Genomic DNA, 21,893 nt, shown 5'->3' with positions numbered 1-21,893 from the left:
CTTGTCCCAGCTTCTGCCAACCTAGCACTTCGAAAGCATGTAAAAAATGCAAGTAGAAAAATAGGAACCACCTTTGGTGGGAAGGGAACAGCTTCCTATGCGCCTTTGGCATTGAGTCATGCCGGCCACACGACCACGGTGACGTCTTCGGACAGTGCTGGCTCTTTGGCTTTGTAACGGAGATGAGCACTGCCCCCTAGAGTCAGGAACGACTAGCACATATGTACGAGGGGAACCTTTAACTTTACCTTCATTGGTTAAAATTAAGAATTGAGAATTAAGAGCTAAAATGAAATGAAATACAAAGAGCAAATTTGGTCTAGTGGGTAAGGCTAGAAACTGGGAAATGGAGAAGAGTTCTAATCCTGCCTTAGCCATGAAAACTGGCTGTGTGATTTTGGGACACTCACCAGGAGATGGAGAGTTCTAGTGCTGCCTTAGCCATGAAAGCCAACGGTGATTTTGGGCCAATCACCAGAAGACGGTGAATTCTAGTCCCGCCTCTGATACTAGGCCAATGGGGTGATTTTGGGCCAATCACCAGGAGACTTGGGTATGAAAGCTAGCTGGGGAACCTTCGGAGAATCACCAGGAGACGGAGGATTCTAGAATTCAGACATGAAAGCTGGGTGGGTGACCTTGAGCTAGTACCTCTCAACCCAACCCAGCTCAAAGGATAGGGAAAATAGGAGGAAGAAGGAATATTAGACACGTTCACTGCCTTGAGTTTATTAAAAAAATAGTACAGGTAGTTCTTGACTTACGACCACAATTGCACCCAAAGCTTTTGTTGCTAAGGACATTTGTTAAGTGAATTTTGCCCTATTGTAGGACTTTCCTTGGCACAGATGTTGAGTGAATCCTGCCTTTGTTAAGTTAGAAACATGGTTGTTAAGCGAATCCGGCTTCTTCATCGACTGCTTGTCAGAAGGTCCCAAAAGGGGATCATATGACCAAACCCCAACCCCCCCCCCCCCCCAGGACACTGCATCTGTTAATAAATATAAATTCCAAGCATTCAAATTTTGATCACGTGACCATGGGAATACTGTGGCGGTCGTAGGTGTGAAAAACTGTCAAGAGTTTTTTGCAGAAATCAAATCCAGGAAGCACACACAGATAACTGATTCAGCAGGATTGATTTAAATAAGAAACTTCTTTGTATACAAGAATAGAGATGATAGATAGATAGATAGATAGATAGATGATAGATAGATAGATAGATAGATAGATAGATGATAGATAGATAGATGATAGATAGATAGATAGATAGATAGATAGATAGATAGATAGATAGATAGATGATAGATAGATAGATAGATAGATAGATGATAGATAGATAGATGATAGATAGATAGATGATAGATAGATAGATAGATAGATAGATAGATAGATGATAGATAGATAGATAGATAGATAGATAGATAGATAGATAGATGATAGATAGATAGATAGATAGATAGATAGATAGATAGATAGATAGATATAAAAGAAGAAACAGACATTACGTTCTCCAGAACTTTAAAATATATTGCTCACTGAGCTAACATCCTCAGAGTGCAAAAACCATTAAAGAGATACCTGCCTTTATACACTATTAATTAATTAGACCATTGCGCACATAATACGCACATCCACTAGGGGAGGAAGAAATAGGAGCATCGTTTAACATGCATGATGTAAAAACAACAAAGCTAATTACAGGTGGGAGGCAGGTGGATGGGCCTATCATGGCCAAATTGATTAATAGTGTATAAAGGCAGGTACCTCTTCAACAGTTTTTACACTCTGACAGTGTTAGCAGTGGCTAACGAAATGTATATACACACAAAATACCAACAGCAGAGAACAGTTTCATATCAGTTCAGACCAGCAGCCGTCCAGAGTAGTTTCTTTTCAGAGCTCAGAGCTTAATACAGCAAAGCCACGCCCCGACTTCTTACTTAAGTTTCTGTTTTCAAATAAGCCTGATTGGCTGACCTTGTTACCATGTCACTGCCAGTTCATAATATTCTGACAAAAACGGTCGTAAGTGACTTTTTTCCAGTGACATCAAATGAACTGTTGTAAGTCGAGGACTGCCTTTAAAGGCGAGATATAAATAAGTCAAAAGGAAATAAGCAATAAAAGAGAATCGTCTAATCCAGTGGTGGGCAACCTTTTTTTTCAACTGAGCCAAATCTCGCCAAAACCACGATTGAAATTTATTTTGAGAGCCGCATTTTTAAAACCGAAAATACATAGGATGGTACACTGTTTTTAGTTTCAATTAAGTTTTTATTGAGAATATTCTGCATGCAAGTATCCACATAGGTCGGGAGGATACAAATAACACAACTAATAAAACAAAAACTTTAGAACGATATTATTTATCGATAACGTTAAATTCCGTAAAATTTGCCTTACAATGTAGAGAAAATTACATCCTGACATTGACTGACAAAGTCACAACCACTAATGTGAACATTGGCCTTGCATTTCCTTGGATAGTTTGAGTAAGTCAGGTTTGTATGTTGTTGTTTTTAATTTCATCTCTCTCTCCCACTTTCTTTCTTTTTTTCTTTTTCTTTCTCTCTCTCTCTCTCTGGCTCTTTGTCTCTCTCTCCCTCCCTCCCCCATCTCTGTCACTCTGCGTGTGTGTGTGTCTGTCTGTCTGTCTCTCACTCACTCTGTGTGTGTGTGTGTGTCTGTCTCTGTCTCTCCCTCTGTCTCTCTCCCCTCCCTTCCTCTCTCTCTGTCACTCTGTGTATGTGGGTGTGTCTGTCTCTCACTCATTCACTTAATCACTCACTCTGTGTGTGTCTCTCTCTCTGTCTATCTTTCCCTCCCTCCCCCTCTCTGTCTCTCTCTGTCTCTCTGTGTGTGTGTGTCTGTCTGTCAGTCTCTCTCTGATTCCCTCCCTCACTCCCTCTCTCTGTTCCTCTCTCTGTCTGTCTTTCTCACTCACACACACACACAAACACACACACACACACACACTGTGGTCACCTTGTTGAGTGTTCCAATCACATTTGAAACACTCAACAACTGGCCTGCATTTATGGTATTTTGCAGCATTCTGCAGTCATAGGACCAAAATTGGTTGTCACTCGCCCGGGCTTTTGCAGAAGCTTCCCTCCGAAGCCCGAGAGGAGGGAGGGGAGCGGGCACCCGGCACACAGAAGAGCCGCATTAAAGGGTGTAAAGAGCCGCATGTGGCTCCCGAGCCGCGGGTTGCCCACCACTGGTCTAATCTAATCATTGCTTAGATCCAACTCCGGTTCCCCACTTCTTTTCGTGACGGTTCCTTCAATATCTCTGATTTTTTGCGTTTCAGGGGGCGCTGGACCCGGAGAAAGTCTTGGAGCAATCCATTTCGATCCGACAGCAGATCTTCCTTCAGAACGAAGGCGAAGTCAGCAAGCGCTGGAATTTTGAGGATGGGGTACGTACGAAGGGGGCAGAAGAATTTGGGGAGGGAAATGTGGGGGAACCAGGGGTGTCAAACCGGAATAATCCAGCTACCCAAGGGCACTGGGCCTGGGAAAAGAATGTCAAACCTCTCTAAGGTGCACCTCACGTCAAAGGGGTTCCCAAAACATCACACAGCCATTGGACACTGACGATCTGGTCAAAGAGGGAAGGCTCCGGAAAGGATAAACCTTGTAACCTTTGGGCGGGAATACTCAGATCCAGCCTTGCTTTTGCTGCAACCGGTAATCCTTAGTAAAAGAACCTATCGCTTCATCCAAATGGAGTCAATGATCTTTCTTCCCTAGGGACCTCACTGGGGCAGGTGTGACAGTTACCTTGTGCTCTTTCCCGTCTTGATTTTATCTCTACGGGTAGTCCTCGACCTACGAACATAATTGGGAACAGAATTTCTATCGCTAAGCAAGGCTAAGTTCAGTGAGTTGTGCCTGATTTCATGGCCGTTTTTTGCCACCATGGTTACACTGCCGTGTTTCCCCCCAAATAAGACAGGGTCTTATTTTCTTTTGAAAATAAGCGCTTGGCCTTGTAGCTTATACCGACCTTCCATCTGTTAGGAAGCTGGCCAAACTGTTTATTGACTCCATGGCATCCCCATTCACAGTCAGCAAAGCTTGGCAAAGAGTCATTCAGAGGAATGTTTATCCACACGAACCTTATCTTGCTTGGCGAGCTGCCAGATAACTAGTTTCCAAGCACAGGGCAGAGCAAAACTTGGCACAGAGTCTCTTATAGGCACAAACAGAACTTTCCACTCTTGAAAGGACCAAAGGAATTAATTGTTTCCTGCAAAAGCCCCCTCCCCATTCGCTCCTCTTTTGTTTCCTGTGGGAGGGGCCAATCTCCAAGGTGTGGCTTTACTCCCAAGTCGACCCTGCTTTCCGAGTTGTTCTTGTTTTCTGGCAGCTCTGTGCATGTGCACACTGGGAACAGGCTCCAGCTGTTCCTCTGCCTCACTGCTGTCTAGCTCCCTCTCTGCCTCCGACGCAGAGCCCTCGTCTGAGCTTTCCTCAGCCCCCAGGACTGGCCCATGTTCCTCCCCAACCCTCCTCACTCTCCAACTCTACTGCCAGTTCCGCTGGCAGGCCACACCACCTTAATTCTTGAGCTGTGCTGGTTGTCTTGGCTTCTCTGTGCCAATCGTGGCCCTGTCCTCCCGCTTTCCCCTAGATCAAGAGACCCTACTTCCACGTGAAGCCCCTGGAGCGAGCGCAGCTGCGGAACTGGCGGGACTACCTGGACTTTGAAATCACCAGCGGTTCGCACGAGCGCACCATCGTGCTGTTTGAGCGCTGCGTCATCGCCTGCGCCCTCTACGAGGAGTTCTGGATTAAGGTCAGCTAAACTAAGCGGGTCTCTGCCTTGTTCTACCTGCTCGGTGCATGTCAGAATAGCAGAGTTGGAAGGAACTCTGGAGGTCATGTAGTCCAACCTCCTGCTCGAGCAGGACACCCGATACCATTCCAGACAAACGGTTGTCCAATCTCCTTAAAAACCTCTGGTGTTGGAGCAGCCACAACCTCTAGAGTAGGGGTCTGCAACCTGTGGCTCTGGAGCCGCGTGTGGCTCTTTCGTCCCTCTACTGTGGTTCCCTGTCATGCTAGGAGGAGACTCTGGTTGGGGCGGGGGAACCAGACTTCCTGTCAGCAGAGGAAAAGGGATGCCATGCTAGGAGACTCTATGGTGGGGGAACCAGACTTCCTGTCAGCAGAGGAAAAGGGATGCCATGCTAGGAGGAGACTCTATGGTGGGGGAACCAGACTTCCTGTCAGCAGAGGAAAAGGGATGCCATGCTAGGAGGAGACTCTATGGTGGGGGAACCAGACTTCCTGTCAGCAGAGGAAAAAGGATGCCACGCTAGGAGGAGACTCTATGGTGGGGGAACCAGACTTCCTGTCAGCAGAGGAAAAGGGATGCCATGCTAGGAGGAGACTCTATGGTGGGGGAACCAGACTTCCTGTCAGCAGAGGAAAAGGGATGCCACGCTAGGAGGAGACTCTATGGTGGGGGAACCAGACTTCCTGTCAGCAGAGGAAAAAGGATGCCACGCTAGGAGGAGACTCTATGGTGGGGGAACCAGGCTTCCTGTCAGCAGAGGAAAAGGGATGCCATGCTAGGAGGAGACTCTATGGTGGGGGAACCAGACTTCCTGTCAGCAGAGGAAAAAGGATGCCACGCTAGGAGGAGACTCTATGGTGGGGGAACCAGACTTCCTGTCAGCAGAGGAAAAAGGATACCACGCTAGGAGGAGACTCTATGGTGGGGGAACCAGACTTCCTGTCAGCAGAGGAAAAAGGATGCCATGCTAGGAGGAGACTCTATGGTGGGGGAACCAGACTTCCTGTCAGCAGAGGAAAAAGGATACCACGCTAGGAGGAGACTCTATGGTGGGGGAACCAGACTTCCTGTCAGCAGAGGAAAAAGGATGCCACGCTAGGAGGAGACTCTATGGTGGGGGAACCAGACTTCCTGTCAGCAGAGGAAAAAGGATGCCACGCTAGGAGGAGACTCTATGGTGGGGGAACCAGACTTCCTGTCAGCAGAGGAAAAAGGATGCCATGCTAGGAGGAGACTCTATGGTGGGGGAACCAGACTTCCTGTCAGCAGAGGAAAAAGGATGCCATGCTAGGAGGAGACTCTATGGTGGGGGAACCAGACTTCCTGTCAGCAGAGGAAAAAGGATGCCACGCTAGGAGGAGACTCTATGGTGGGGGAACCAGACTTCCTGTCAGCAGAGGAAAAAGGATGCCACGCTAGGAGGAGACTCTATGGTGGGGGAACCAGACTTCCTGTCAGCAGAGGAAAAAGGATGCCACGCTAGGAGGAGACTCTATGGTGGGGGAACCAGACTTCCTGTCAGCAGAGGAAAAAGGATGCCATGCTAGGAGGAGACTCTATGGTAGGGGAACCAGACTTCCGGTCAGCTCCAGAATTGAACGGGGGGCTTCCGGTTAGGATGTTTGTGGCTCTTTGAGTGCTGAAGGTTGCCGACCCCTGGGCTATAGGGAAGTCTGGGGACTTCAGGGGAACAGTTATATTTTGGGGTCCCTTTGACAGCCTCTTAGCCTGCATCAGACTCCTTTTTTTTTCAAACTGCAAGTGTGATGCCGTTGGGCTGAGCATGTTTGAGTTGGTACAATGGGACAATGCTAGGATCCATTCAGAATGAATATTGGGGTGGGGGTAGGGAGCAGCTGTCAAGCAGATCATTCTGAACCCCTGGACGGAAAGGCATTTATTTTTCTTACAACACAAGAGATTCTGGAGCAATGTTTCTCAACCCTGGCAACTTTAAGACTTGTGGACTTCAATTCCCAGAATTCCCCAGCCAGCAGGGCCGATTTATAGCACAGGGGTGTTGGGGGCCTGTCAGCCGCCGGCCCCTCCAGCAGCCGAATCAGATGAGGAGGCGGCATGGGAGTCAGTGCCAGCATCAAGGCAACCTGAGAGCTCCAAGGGGGAAGAGGGAATGGAGCTGCGAGAGAGAGAGAGAGGCAGAGTCTGGGCCGTCTGTCAGCCCTCAGATGGAGAGACAACAGCCCCCAGGTTTGGAGGTGGCTGATGAGGAAGAGGAGAAAAAGTTGGGTCCAGTGCCTGATGCACACAAGGCAGAGGAGAGGAGAGCAGAGGAAATCTATGGGCCAGTCCTTGGGGCAGAAGAGCCGCCACTGCTAGTGAAGACCCATCCTAGCTCTGGGGATAAAAGGCAGGGGGCAGAGATTAATAAATGTGGCAGAGGAGAGGAGAGCAGTGGAGATCTATGGGCCGGTCCTTGGGAGGGAAGAGACACCACTCTTAGCGAAGCCCCACCCTAACTCTGGGGATCAAAGGCAGGGGGCAGAGATGAATAGATGTGGCAGAGGAGAGGAGAGCAGTGGAAATCTATGGGCCAGTCCTTGGGAGGGAAGAGCTACTGCTCCTAGCGAAGCCCCACCCAAGTTCTGGGGATCAAAGAGGGGGCAGAGATGAATAGATGGAGCAGACAACTATTCAACTTCTGGACGGACAGACTTGTTAGCCTGCTGCCCTTTTTGCTGGGACTCCGAATTAAAGGAATCTTTTGAGTTCACTTCAGAGGCTTTGTTGTGTTTGGGGAGCTGGGTCAGAACAAGCTCTCCAACCTTGGCAACTTTAAGACTTGTGGACTTCAACTCCCAGAATTCCCCAGCCAGCTATGCTATGCTGGCTGGGGAATTCTGGGAGTTGAAGTCCACAGATCTTCAAGCTTGAGAAACACTGCTCTAGGGTCAGGTTGAGTAGATGTTGCCCTGTGAAGCATCCATCTTTCTCTTTGCAAGTCTAAAACCACTTTTTCTAATGTTTACCCCCGTCCTCTCTCTCCTCCTTTCCTTAATTTAGTATATCAGGTACCTGGAGAACCACAGCATAACTGGAGCCCGGAGCGTTTTCCAGCGGGCGTGCTGCTACCATCTGCCTCGTAAGCCCAACATTCACCTCTTGTGGGCAGCCTTTGAGGAGAAACAAGGTGAGGGACAAGCAAAGTCGGGGGATGGGGTGGGAAGCTGGGTTCACTTAGCAACCTCAGTTTAGTCTTGAAACCTCTTATCATTCGAACTAGATCAGCGGTCCCTAAGCTTTGCAGTGTCATGGCCCTGTACGGCGTGTGTGTGTGTGAGAGAGAGGGGCAGACGCGCATGTGCACGCTATTGGTTGAGCAGTGGCGAGTGGAGCTTCGCGCACAATGTCAGGCTTCCAAATAGCACCCAAAATTAAATCAGAGCCCAAGGCAAAGGATTCCTCAATGTTCCAATTGATGAAGAGAGCCATGTTGGCACATCTGGGAAAACCCGAATCTGGGCTTCCCGGTTTTCCCCACCCAGTTGAAAGTTCAAGATCTTGCCCCCCACACCCACAAGCCCATCCCATGGTCCCATCTCCCACTGCCATGCTGGCAGCTTCCATCCATCCAGATCCGGTCAGGTGCAGAGACAAAGGATGACCTTGGCTTTCTAGAAAGAATGTTGTTATGGCTACGTATCATCTAACCCAGTGGTTCTCAACCTTCCTAATGCCTTTAATACAGTTCCTCTTGTGGTGACCCCCCAACCATAACATTTCTTCTTCTTCCCCTCTCTTTCCTCTCCTCCTCCTCTCTTCCCTCCTTCTTACCCTCTCTCCTACTCTTAATTCCCCTCCTTTGCTCCCCCTGCTTTACCCTTTCTTCCTTTCCCTCCTCCTCCTTCCTCCCTTCTTCTTCCCCTCTCTTTCCTCCCCATCTCCTCTCTTCTCTCCCTTCTTACCCTCTCTCCTACTCTTGATTGCCCTCCTTTACTCCCCCTGCTTTACCCTTTCTTCCTTTCCCTCCTCCTCCTTCCTCCCTTCTTCTTCCCCTCTTTCCTCCCCATCTCCTCTCTTCCCTCCTTCTTACCCTCTCTCCTACTCTTAATTCCCCTCCTTGCTCCCCCTGCTTCACCCTTTCTTCCTTTCCCTCCTCCTCCTTCCTCCCTTCTTCTTCCCCTCTCTTTCCTCCCCATCTCCTCTCTTCTCTCCCTTCTTACCCTCTCTCCTACTCTTGATTCCCCTCCTTTACTCCCCCTGCTTTACCCTTTCTTCCTTTCCCTCCTCCTCCTTCCTCCCTTCTTCTTCCCCTCTCTTTCCTCCCCCCCTCCTCTCTTCCCTCCTTCTTACCCTCTCTCCTACTCTTGATTCCCCTCCTTTACTCCCCCTGCTTTACTCTTTCTTCCTTTCCCTCCTCCTCCTTCCTCCCTTCTTCTTCCCCTCTCTTTCCTCCCCATCTCCTCTCTTCTCTCCCTTCTTACCCTCTCTCCTACTCTTGATTCCCCTCCTTTACTCCCCCTGCTTTACCCTTTCTTCCTTTCCCTCCTCCTCCTTCCTCCCTTCTTCTTCCCCTCTCTTTCCTCCCCATCTCCTCTCTTCTCTCCCTTCTTACCCTCTCTCCTACTCTTGATTCCCCTCCTTTACTCCCCCTGCTTTACCCTTTCTTCCTTTCCCTCCTCCTTCCTCCCTTCTTCCCCTCTCTTTCCTCCCCTCCTCCTCTCTTCCCTCCTTCTTACCCTCTCTCCTACTCTTGATTCCCCTCCTTTACTCCCCCTGCTTTACCCTTTCTTCCTTTCCCTCCTCCTCCTTCCTCCCTTCTTCTTCCCCTCTCTTTCCTCCCCTCCTCCTCTCTTCCCTCCTTCTTACCCTCTCTCCTACTCTTGATTCCCCTCCTTTGCTCCCCCTGCTTCACCCTTTCTTCCTTTCCCTCCTCCTCCTTCCTCCCTTCTTCTTCCCCTCTCTTTCCTCCCCTCCTCCTCTCTTCCCTCCTTCTTACCCTCTCTCCTACTCTTGATTCCCCTCCTTTACTCCCCCTGCTTTACTCTTTCTTCCTTTCCCTCCTCCTCCTTCCTCCCTTCTTCTTCCCCTCTTTCCTCCCCATCTCCTCTCTTCTCTCCCTTCTTACCCTCTCTCCTACTCTTGATTCCCCTCCTTTACTCCCCCTGCTTCACCCTTTCTTCCTTTCCCCCCTCCTCCTCTCTTCCCTCCTTCTTACCCTCTCTCCTACTCTTGATTCCCCTCCTTTACTCCCCCTGCTTTACTCTTTCTTCCTTTCCCTCCTCCTCCTTCCTCCCTTCTTCTTCCCCTCTCTTTCCTCCCCATCTCCTCTCTTCTCTCCCTTCTTACCCTCTCTCCTACTCTTGATTCCCCTCCTTTACTCCCCCTGCTTTACTCTTTCTTCCTTTCCCTCCTCCTCCTTCCTCCCTTCTTCTTCCCCTCTCTTTCCTCCCCTCCTCCTCTCTTCCCTCCTTCTTACCCTCTCTCCTACTCTTGATTCCCCTCCTTTGCTCCCCCTGCTTCACCCTTTCTTCCTTTCCCTCCTCCTCCTTCCTCCCTTCTTCTTCCCCTCTCTTTCCTCCCCTCCTCCTCTCTTCCCTCCTTCTTACCCTCTCTCCTACTCTTGATTCCCCTCCTTTGCTCCCCCTGCTTCACCCTTTCTTCCTTTCCCTCCTCCCCCTCCCTTCTTCTTCCCCTCTCTTTCCTCCCCATCTCCTCTCTTCTCTCCCTTCTTACCCTCTCTCCTACTCTTGATTCCCCTCCTTTGCTCCCCCTGCTTCACCCTTTCTTCCTTTCCCTCCTCATCTTTCCGTCGTTGCCCTTGCTTATTTACTTTCTCTGATGGGTTCTCGGGGTGGCATTTCAGGAAACCCCACTTTATATTTTCATACATGTCATTTTCTCTGTTACCTTTTATTTCTAATAATAATTCCACTTGTATCATTTTTTAAAATTGTTTACTTGCATTGCATTTTTTTTGCTCTTTGTGCATGGTTTATGGTACTTTTAGCAAGCAGGTTTTCATTGTGTGAATGGGGCCAATTCGGGCTCCTGAGCTTGGCTCTTGATGACAGGTCTGGTTGTGGATTTAGATATAGTTAAAAGTACCTGGCTGCGGCGTGGAAAACATAGCCAAGCGCACACCCTGCACAATTACAGCCCAGAGCAGGGCCTAAGCCCCTTCCTCCCTTGCAGGAACACTTTCCCACCATTGCAAGGTCTCTGAGGCTAATTGTACGGGGTGTGCGCGCCCACCTATGTTTTTTATGGCGTGGAGCGTCAGCGATGCTCTGCGCGGCCATTCCGGAGCCCATCCGCGGGGGATTTCAAGGAACACGAGGTGGAGTCTAAACTTTAGAGTTGCGCTGGTCTCAGCGACCCCTGTGAAACAGTCGTTGCACCCCAAAAGGGGTCGCAACCCACAGGTTGAGAACCGCTGCTCTAACCCCTTACAATCCCTCCTCCCGTTTCCCCACCATACAAAAAGGCATAGTAGAAAGTGTGGCAGGCCAAAGATCCAAAAGAAAAGACGGCTGCAGTCCTGACGGCGTGAGTAACTTAACAACCGCAGGGATTCACTTAACAGCTGTGGCAAGGGCGGTCGCAAAACGGAGGCAAAGCGTCTCGCTTAGCAACAGAAATGTTGGGTTCCATTGTGGTCGTAAGTTGAGGACTGCCCGTCCTGAAGATGTCCTTGCGTTGTCTTCCCGCAGGAGAGGTGGAGGAAGCCCGGCGTATCTTGAAGACCTTCGAGGACTACGTGCCCGGCTTGGTCATGGTGCGTTTGCGGCGGGTGAGCCTGGAACGTCGGCTGGGGAACATGGACATAGCGGAGGCCCTGCTGATGGAAGCCATCCGGGACAACGAGGGGATGCCCATCTCCTCCTTCTACTCCGTCAAGCTGGCCCGGCAGGTCCTCAAAGTGCAGAAGAACTTGGCCAAAGCCCGGAAGATTCTCCAGGAAGCCTTGGAGAAGGACCCGGTAAACAAAACATCCGAGCTCGTTTTAGGGTCGTGTGCAGGCAGTCCTCGAGTTATGCCCCTTTGTTTAGGGACTGTTCCAATCTCTGTAGGTTGAAAGAAAGTAAGTCTAAAGTAAAGAAAATAAATAAATTACAGGTCATCCTGGACTTACGACCAGTTGAAGTGACTCAGGGCCGTTTTTCACAGTTGTTTTTCACAACATACTATCGTTTGATCAACTTTCAGGCACTTGGCAACTGATCCATGTTTAGGATTTTTTTCAGCTCAGTTATCTGCAATGGTTAATTATTAGGATTTTAGGTTTTGTTTAAAAAGAACCTACGGGGATTCAGTGGCTAAGGCCCTGAGCTTGTTGATTAGAAAGCTCAGCAGTTCGAATCCCTAGTGCTGAATAATGGAGTGAGCTTCCGTGACTTGTCCCAGCTTCTGCCAACCTAGCAGTTCGAAAGCAGGTAAAAAATGCAAGTAGGAAAATAGGAACCACCTTTGATGGGAAGGTAATAACAGCGTTCCGTGCTCCTTCAGCATTGAGTCATGCTGGCCACATGACCATGGAGACGTCTTCGGACAGCCCTGGCTCTTGGGCTTTGAAACGGAGATGAGCAGCGCCCCCTAGAGTCGGGAACGACAAGCACATACGTGCGAAGGGAACCTTTGCCTTTAAAAAACTAGATTGTTGACTGCTATATTTTTTTCTTTTCCTCATTAGCTTCCTTGACTTTCTGTAGGTTGAAAGCATCTAAAGTAAAAAAAAAAATTCTAGGTATTCCTGGACTTATAACAGTTTGTTTAATGACCAGTCAAAGTTACAACGGCACTGAAAGAAGCGACATAGGACCGTTTTTCACACTTAACGACCACTGTGGTCACATGCTCAAAATTCAGAGGTTTCTCAGCTGACTTATAGTTATGACGGTTTCAGTGTCCCGGGGTCACATGATCCTCTTTTGCGACCTTCTGAAAAGCAGAGTCAGTGGGGAAACCAGTTCCACTTAACAACCGTGCTCCTCACTTAACAACAGCAATGATTCGCTTAACATCTGTGGCAAGAAAGGATGTGAAATGGGGCAAAACTCACTGAAAAAACTGTCTCGCTTAGCAAGAGAAACTTTGGGTACAATTGTGGTCGTAAGTCGAGGGCTGCTGGTCGTTGTGTGAGTTGCCAAAAGGAAGCAGGATGGAGGACAGGAGTTGCCTCCTGTTGGGGCTTCATTCATACATCTGTAATTTTGGGGGAGAGAGCTAATTAACATTTTGACCTTATGATTTGAGTCCTTATGATGACTCAAAACCTGATTCACTTAAAACAATCTGCTTGATCTGAAGATTCAACATTGATTTATGAAACATAAAAACAATTAGGGCCATTTTTCTCAATCTCTGCAAATATAAGCTGGGTGGACTTCAACTCCCAGAATTCTCCTACCAGCATGGGCTGGGGAAGCCCGACCATCTTAAAGCAAACTGGCTGGGGAATTCTGGGAGCTGAAGTCCACATACTTAAAGCATTCTGGCTGGGGAATTCTGGGAGCTGAAGTCCACATACTTAAAGCATACTGGCTGGGGAATTCTGGGGGTTGAAGTCCACTCTCTTAAAACAAGCTGGCTGGGGGATTCTGGGAGCTGAAGTCCACATACTTAAAGCATACCGGCTGGGGAATTCTGGGAGCTGAAGTCCACATACTTAAAGCATACTGGCTGGGGAATTCTGGGAGTTGAAGTCCACTCTCTTAAAACATGCTGGCTGGGGGATTCTAGGAGTTGAAATCCACCCCTCTTAAAGCATGCTGGCTGGGGAAATCTGGGAGTTGAAGTCCACGCTTCTCAAAGCATACTAGTTGGGGGATTCTGGGTGTTGAGGTCTACCAATCTCCCAGTTGCTGGGATTGACAAATCCTGCTTTGAACAATTACTTAGATCTGCCCTTTGCTCTTCTGAATTTTCTCTTCCTCTTTGCCCTCCCCTCAAAATGCCATGGCTGGATGCAGGACAACGCCAAGCTCTATGCGAACCTCTTGGAGATGGAATTCAGCGCCGATGTCCGGCAAAACGAAGGCAACACCATGAGCAGTTTCGACAGAGCCTTGACCAGCGGTCTTCCCCTGGAGACCAAGATCATCTTCTCCCAGCGCAGGGTGGAGTTTCTGGAAGATTTTGGGTCGAGCATAAACAGGTAATTGGCGGGGGCAGGAAGGAAGCACTAAGCACTTTCTCTTCAGCCCCTGGTGATCCCGATCAAAGGAACTTCCATGCCCCCAATTCACCCCTCTTCCTTCTGTTCTCCCAGCCTGCTGATGTGCTACGAAGAGCATCAGAAGCTCCTCAACCAGCAGATGATGAGAAAGAGGCTTCTGGAAAATGGGTAAGAATACGCCCCTTCCTGCCGCTCTTATCCTTTTAGTTGCGTTTGCATTTTGGAGGAAACAAACAAGAGATTCCCTGGCCAAAACTCAGTTTGTACATTGCACCAAGCCATCATGTGGTTGGTTGGTTGGTTAGTTGGTTGGTTGGTTGGTTGGTAGGTAGCTAGGTAAGTAGGTAGATAGATGAGAGAGAGGGAGATAGATAGATAGATGATAGATAGATAGATGATAGATAGATAGATAGATAGATAGATAGATAGATAGATAGATAGATAGATAGATAGATAGATGATAGATAGATAGATGATAGATAGATAGATAGATAGATAGATAGATAGATAGATAGATAGATAGATGGATAGATAGATGATACAGACACAGACAGAGATACATATAGATAGGTAAGTAGATAAATAGAAAAGAGAGAGAGAGAGAGAGAGATGATAGATAGATAAATAGATAGATAGTTATGGATGTAGAGAGAGAGAGAGGTAGATGAGAGAGAGAGAACATATAGATTTTCTATCTATCTGAGGGACATGGTGGCTCATTGACTAAGACCCTGAGCTTGTTGATCAGAAAGGTCGGCAGTTCGGTGGTTTGAATCCCTAGCGCTGCATAACGGAGTGAGCTCCCATTACTTGTCCCAGCTTTTGCCAACGTAGCAGTTAGAAAGCAGGTAAAAAATGGAAGTACAAAAATAGGAACCACCTTTGGTGGGAAGGGAACAGCGTTCCGTGCCCCTTCAGCGTTGAGTCTTGCCAACCACATGACCACGGAGACGTCTTCGGACAGCGCTGGCTCTTCGGCTTTGAAACGGAGATGAGCATCACCCCTTAGAGTCAGGAACAACTAGCACATACGTGCGAGGGGAACCTTTCCCTTAAGCAATGAAACAAACCAACTCCACAATCAGCAGAGGGCAGACCCACAAATTGGGTTCCAGTAGCATCCTGAGCCAGCACCCATCAGCCTTCCAAAAGGCCAGCAGGCTCAGGTTTTCTATGGGGAGGGGGGGCTCCACTATGGGGCAGACCTCACAACAGGGCCTGGGTACATTTTCTTAAGGAAGCTACAATCCCTACGAATGCCCTGGTGTTGCAACAGAGCCAAAGGTGGCCAGCTGACATGGTTTCTTTTTGAAATTCCCAAGCAGCGCCGATGAATCCGATGACAAAAGGTTGAGACTCGAAGATGCAGCCATGGGGGGTGGCAACGTAGCCGTGGCGACAACGGGCATCACGCCCTTGATGGCGACGGATACCAGCTCAGGGGGCAATTACAACTATAACACGTGGTACCAGGTGAGTTGCCATGGCAATTGGCATCAGGTTGTGAAGCATCTGCCCCCCACCCCACCCGCCAGTGATCTTGGGACTATGATTCCCAGAAAGTACAGCCACACATTGGGAGGGCGTGTTAGGCCCTGCCGTGCCAGGGGCTCTCGGGGCATCGGTTGCAAGAGATCCGGATTGACTCTTTTTTTTAAAAAAAAAAAAATTATTGGTTTTTAAACATTTATAGGAAAGGGTAGGTGGATGTACAAAAAATGTTGGCAGCTACATCATGCTGAAGGTAGAAATCTCTCCAAATCTCACAACTTTTACAGAGAAAAAAAAAACAAAAGATAAAAGATGAACAGAAACAGCATCTTGTTATACATTGTATCAACCATATGTTCAATCATCTCTTTTGCCACTTTCTAATATACCAAAAATTAAAATAATATTTCAAATACTTTTTGAAATACATAATGCAACGGGCGACCCCCCCCCCCCAGTGCGCATGCGCACACAACGCATGACCCCCCCCCTCATTTTTACATGCTTTTTTCGCCCTCCCCAGGCTCCAGAGGCTTTATAGGAGCCTGGGGAGGGCGAAAAGAGACTCCCCCGCTCCCCCGGAGGCCCTCTGGAGGCTTCAGGGACCGTCTGGAGGCTTCCCTGATGCCTTCGGAGCGCTTAAAACGACCCTCCGAGCAAACCGGAAGTTACTTCCGGGTTGCTCGGATGGTCGTTTTAAGCGCTCCGAAGGCGTCAGGGAAGCCTCCGGACGGTCCCTGAAGCCTTCGGAACGCTTAAAACGACCCTCCGAGCAACCCGGAAGTTACTTCCGGTTTGCTCGGAGGGTCGTTTTAAGCGCTCCGAAGGCATCAGGGAAGCCTCCGGACAGTCCCTGAAGCCTCTGGAGGGCCTCCGGGGGGGGGGAGGCTGTTTTCGCCCTCCCCAGGCTCCTATAAAGCCTCTGGAGCCTGGGGAGGGCGAAAAATGGCTTTTAAAAAGGTGAACAGCATGCGCGCTGGCCAGCTGACAGGGCAGCGCCTCGCGTGCCCTGACAAATGGCTACGCGTGCCATAGGTTCGCCATCACGGTTATATAATTTCTTTGATAAGGAGGAATACTTCCTCCTCTTATCTCTTATTTTTTTCAGAATTTGTTTAAGCATGGCAATTTCTTTATCTTTATATTTTAGTGGTACCCCCCCTTTGGGCCCCTAAAACCTCATCCCTTGTGGTCTTCCTAAGAAATTTAACGTGTACTTCTCTTGGAACATTATGTGTTCTGGCATATTCTGAATTGATCCTGTAAACCAGGTCCATATCCCACCGCAACTGTTCTTTATCTCTCTTAATGTATTCTGCTAAGATTGTTCACATAGTATCCTTAAGATCTTCATCTTCTGTCTCCGGTAGGTTCTGGAATCTGAGAAAAAGGGACATTCTTTCAAATTCCATCTTTACCATGAAATTTTCCAATTCTCTATTCCCCTTCTGAATTGCCTTCACCTCCTCCCTCAGCCCAACTGCACCCTCCTCCAGCACACCAATTCTCTGTTTATTTTCTGTTGTTTGCTGCTGTACATCTCTGAACTGTTCTTTAAAATCTGCCACCTCTTTTTTCAATTCATTTTATCCCTTCATAAGAGCCTGGTGTTAGCGTTCTAAATACCATGCAGAATTAAATCATTGTCCAAGGCAAAGTTATCCTTAAAGGTCCAATTTATTCGTACAGGCAAGTTAGCACGTCTATGGAATTCCAATACTGATTTTCTTCGTGGAATTCCACCCAGTTGAAAGTTCATGATCTATCCCCACACCCCATAATCCATCACATGTTCCAATCATCATCTTCCACGCTGGCATTTACACCCCTCTGCTTCCGGTCAGGTGTCGAGGTGCGGAAACAAAAGATGACCTTGGCTTCTATAAAAGAATGTCAACAATCCATTCCACAATCCTATTCCTTTCTATTCCCCCCTCCCAACTACTACACTAATGAACAGCATAGAAAATTATAAGAAAGTGTGGCAGGCCAAAGATCCTAAAAAGAACATAACTACAGGCCTGACACCTGGAACATTTGGGTAACAGATAAGTCCTTTGAACTCTCTCCAGTTCCTTCTTCTTGTAAAAATGATGACATTTTTGTCTGTTGAGACGTTGGGCTGGATGTAGAGGAAGTGGGCGCCGAGGCTGCCTTGCCAGGAGGTGGTTTTCTGGGCCCCATTTGTTAAGTTCAGAGATGAATGTAAGTCTTATACAAAAGAAATGGCGTCTGTGGAATGTGCAGCTGGGTGAGACCGCAGACAAGGCAGACAAGCCCAGAAATGAAAGTTAATCCTCAATCACAGTTCCAAGACAAAAGAAGAAAGTCAAATAATCCAAATCCAGAATGACCACATAACAGGAGGGGCTCCAGGAGACCTTCGGGGGGTGGTAATAGTATAAATTTCATTTATAAGAGCAAAGAAGACGACGAAAGCAGGCCATTTTGGCTCCCCCTTTCACAGGGAACCAGGGAGCAAAGCATCCAAAGTTTCCATAAAGCTTTTAAAACAACTCAGGAATCACCTCTTGCAATTGTGATGTAAATCTTTCTCACATACTTAGTACAAGTGAGTAATTCAACGTTTTTCTCTCTCCATTCCGAGATTGAGAGATAGTCCAAATGCCGCTTTACCCAAGGGGGGTGGAAAGAACCCCCCTCCAATCTTGCAACTTCAAATAGATTGAATCCACAACTTACAAAAAGCTGCTGCTCATCAATTAAATGGTGTTAAAAGAGATTGGAGCAATTCTGGCAAGCCGCCCTACGGCAGGTGGTCCCTCCCAAGACCGCCTGTGCTCCTAAAAGGAGCCCACCGGGGAGACGAGCAGCAGACAGGGACCGGAAGTGATCTCCCGGATTGACTCTTTGAGTGTGACTCCGAACCCTATGATTTACGCAATCTATATCAATAGAGATCAAATTGGGCCACAGAGCTGGAATAATACTGTATTTTTCGGAGTATAAGACCCTCCGAAGTATAAGACGCACCTAGATTTTGGGGAGGAAAACAAGGGAAAGGAGGACTAAAAAGGACCCTATGAGCAAACCAGAAGTGGCTTCCACAACCCTATAAGACTTGCAAGAGACGGGGTGGTGCAGTGGTTAGAATGCAGGATTGCAGGCTAATTCTGAGTTCGATCCTTGGCCTTCCGTCCTTCTGAGGTTGGTAAATTGAGGGCCCAGATTGTTGGGGGCAAGAGGCTGACTCTGTAAACCGCTGAGAGGGGGCTATAAAGGACTGTGAAGCGGATATAAATTTAAGTGCTACTGCTAATTGGGAAAGGAGGGCGGGCCATGGTGGCACTGTGGTTAGAATGCAGTGTTGCAGGCTGCCCCCTGCCAGCAGTTCGATCCTGACTGCTTCAGCGTTGACTCAGCCTTCCGTCTTTCTGAAGTTGGTAAAATGAGGACCCAGATTTTTGGGGGCAAATATGCTGACTCTGTAAACCGCTTAGAGAGGGCTTTACTAAGTGTTTTACAAAGCACTATGAGGTACAGTGTAAAAGTCTTAAGTGCTATTGCTAAATTGACTAAAAGGGTGGAATGAAATGCTGCTAAAGGTAGAGGACTTGTGGTCATTCCAGCTCATATAACTCTGGAACGCCTCGCAATTCCAACCAAACTTGGTATACAGATGACTTACTCTCTGGTGGAAAATACTGTGAGGGTAAGACACCCTTAACACCCCTCGGGGTGTGTGTTAAGATGCAGCCTGTTGTGCCGTAAAATGGCTTCTACTGTACAGTGCAGTGGAGTTGCCATGGTAACGGCTCCACAAGAGGGAACTCCCTCTTGTAAGGGGGAAAATCCAACATTAGAAATTATGTTTGATCTGGACATTTTCCCCCCTTCCTCCCGTATAAATAAATGCCCGGACAATGCCGGGTTATCGTCTAGTTTATTTATAAATTTTATTTGCTGCCTCGTCTCGTATCTAACGACTCTGGGCGTCTTACAAATTGTATAACATAACGTTCTTGTAATCCACTTTCCTTCGCTTAGCATAAATGCTTTTTCGCCTCCCCTGTTGCTACTGCAGAATTACAGTAACTACGGATACCAGAACGCGTGGAACTACAATCAGTATTACCAACAGACCTAAAAACACCTGACGGGAGACGCTCGTGTCTGTGGCGCTGATGGGCAGCTGCGGCTGTGTCTTTGCTCAACTTCTCAACGGGAGGAAATGACTTGATTGACACCTCTTCCCTGGCAGCAGTGGAGAGCCTAGAGCAGGGGTGTCCAAACTTGGGAACTTTAAGACTTGTGGACTTCAACTCCCAGAATTCCCCAGCCAGGCTGGCTGGGGAATTCTGGGAGTTGAAGTCCACAAGTCTTAAAGTTCCCAAGTTTGGACACCCCTGGCCTAGATGGTAGCTTTAGAAAAACCTGGCCCTTTTTGTATCGATTTATCATTTTCCCCGCTGAATTTCTGAAACTGGAGAGAAACGCGTTGCCATCCAGAGACCCTGCGTAACCCCCCCCCCCCCCCCCCAAGATTTCATCCTTCCAGGGCGGAAAAAATTTTAGATCTCCAGCAAAGTTGATCCTGAAGACGCGCAACCACAGGCTGTTGTGACACAGCATCCTCTCCCTTGGATGCAACCTACATTTCGTTTGGAATCAAGGCCTCGGAACTAGCATTTTATTATTATTTTATTTTGTTTTGTAAAAGGGTTCCCTCTGTACATTTTCACCTTTTTTTTTGCAGCTGTAAATAAACCAGAATTGTTCCTGTCTCATCCTGTCTTATTCAGAGCAAGATCGCTTTAAGGTAGTGGTGTTGTTTTTTTCTGTTGTGTCAAATGTCAAATTGGGCAACTCTTAAGATGGGTGGACTTCTACTCCCAGAATCCTCCAGCCAGCATGAAGTTGAGGTCCACCCCCTCTTAAACCACACTGGCTGGGGAATTCTGGGGTAGCTGAAGTCCACCCATCTTAAAAGTTGCCAAATTTGACATTGGCTTAAGGAAAGATCTGTCTTCCTTAATAGTCGACCACACCAAGACTCACAGCCACTCAGCTCTAATTCCTATCGGGATGGGAGACCAAGAGGAAATCCTAGAACAGGGGTTGACGCTGGCAGCCCGCAGGGTGGATGAGGCCCGCGCGGGCCACGCCCACCCCAGCGCTGCGATACGTCACGTGACATCAACGTGATGAGGCGAGTTTGATAACCTGTGTCCTGGAAGGAATTACAGGTCAGGTACTTCTCTACTTACCAGCCGTTCGATCCAAGTAAAAACAACACTGAAAAAAGTGACGGCCGTTTTTCACTTTTACGACTGTTGCAGCATCCCCGTGGCCACTAGTTCATATTTATGACGGTTGCGGTGTCCCAGGGTCATGTGATCTTTTGCGGTCTTCCGATAAGCAAAATTGATGGGGAAGCCAGATTCACTTAACCTTATTTCTCACTTAACTGCTTTGATTCGCTTACCAATTGTGGCAAGAAAGGTCATAAGCTAGGAGAAACTTGCTTAACAACTGTCTCACCCTAGCGACAAAAAATGGGTCTCAATTGTGGTCGTTAAGTAGAGGATCCCTTTAATGCGATCAATTTAAGAAAAAACCAACTGGACCTTGCAAGAAGGCTCCACACCCATTTAGTCAGGTAACCCTGAGCATACAACTAACCTCCAAGATAAATCCTTTCATTCCCTGCCGTCCTGTCAGAGCTGAAGAAGCTTCTTGAATGGGAAGGGAAATGTCTTCAAAAGAAAAAAAACAAAGCCCAGTTGTCTCCTGAAAAAGGACCTTTGGTACCTGGATGATTGAGAATCTCTACAGACTTCTAACTACACAATTTGAGATGGACACCCTTGGAATGGGGTGGGAGTAGGAATGGATTTCCAGAGGGAAAAATTGCAGACTACAGGAACCATTTTGCACCACTCTGGTGACCCTGAGGACACAGAGAAGCCTCCAAGTGGCCTCAATGACTGTTTAAAAGGGATGCAAATGACCAGCTGTCTGCAAGCAGTAAATCCTTCCCTTCCCCACCATCTAGTCAGAGCTGAAGAAGCTCCTTGGATGAGAAGCGAAACATTTAAAGTAGACACAGATAAACCTCCAAGTGGCCTCAAGGACCCTCTAAAAGGATGCAAATGACCAGCTGTCTGCAAGGAGTATCAATCCTTCCCTTCCCCACCATCCAGTCAGAGCTGAAGAAGCTTCTTGGATGAGAACAAAATGTCTTTAAAGAAGACACAAATAAACCTCCAAGTGGTCTCAAGGACCCTCTAAAAAGGATGTAAACGATCAGCTGTCTGCAAGGAGTATCAATCCTTCCCTTCCCCATCATTTAGTCAGAGCTGAAGAAGCTCCTTGGAGGAGAAGCGAAACCTCTTCAAAGAAAAACAAAGCCCAGTTGTCTCCTGAAAATGTACACCATAATTGTAGATTAAGCCACAATTACCCATTGGGTAAGAACAAGTCTCCCAAGCGCATC

General features: G+C 47.9%; 1 protein-coding gene across 2 annotated transcripts in view; it reads left to right on the top strand.

Annotated features, from left to right (window-relative positions):
* LOC309400161 (pre-mRNA-processing factor 39-like) overlaps positions 1 to 19,738 on the top strand; it is a 37,376-nt gene extending 17,638 nt beyond the window's left edge. Inside the window, exons 7-14 of one of the 2 annotated variants that reach the window (XM_081968529.1) lie at positions 3,317 to 3,424; positions 4,642 to 4,806; positions 7,831 to 7,957; positions 11,481 to 11,749; positions 13,740 to 13,924; positions 14,039 to 14,113; positions 15,271 to 15,418; positions 19,482 to 19,738. In XM_081968529.1, coding sequence (XP_081824655.1) covers positions 3,317 to 3,424; positions 4,642 to 4,806; positions 7,831 to 7,957; positions 11,481 to 11,749; positions 13,740 to 13,924; positions 14,039 to 14,113; positions 15,271 to 15,418; positions 19,482 to 19,544 — 1,140 coding nt within the window. In that variant the 3' untranslated portion in view covers positions 19,545 to 19,738. Of the gene's footprint in view, positions 1 to 3,316; positions 3,425 to 4,641; positions 4,807 to 7,830; positions 7,958 to 11,480; positions 11,750 to 13,739; positions 13,925 to 14,038; positions 14,114 to 15,267; positions 15,419 to 19,481 lie in introns of both variants that reach the window. The other variant, XM_081968528.1, reaches the window with a different exon arrangement.
* Positions 19,739 to 21,893: the final 2,155 nt, after the last annotated feature.

This window comes from Natrix helvetica, assembly GCF_964273705.1.
Source record: "Natrix helvetica genome assembly, chromosome: 16".
Classification (NCBI taxonomy): domain Eukaryota; kingdom Metazoa; phylum Chordata; class Lepidosauria; order Squamata; family Natricidae; genus Natrix; species Natrix helvetica.
The sequence above is the reverse complement of the archived record's forward strand: the minus strand, read 5'-3'. Positions and strand labels throughout refer to the sequence as shown.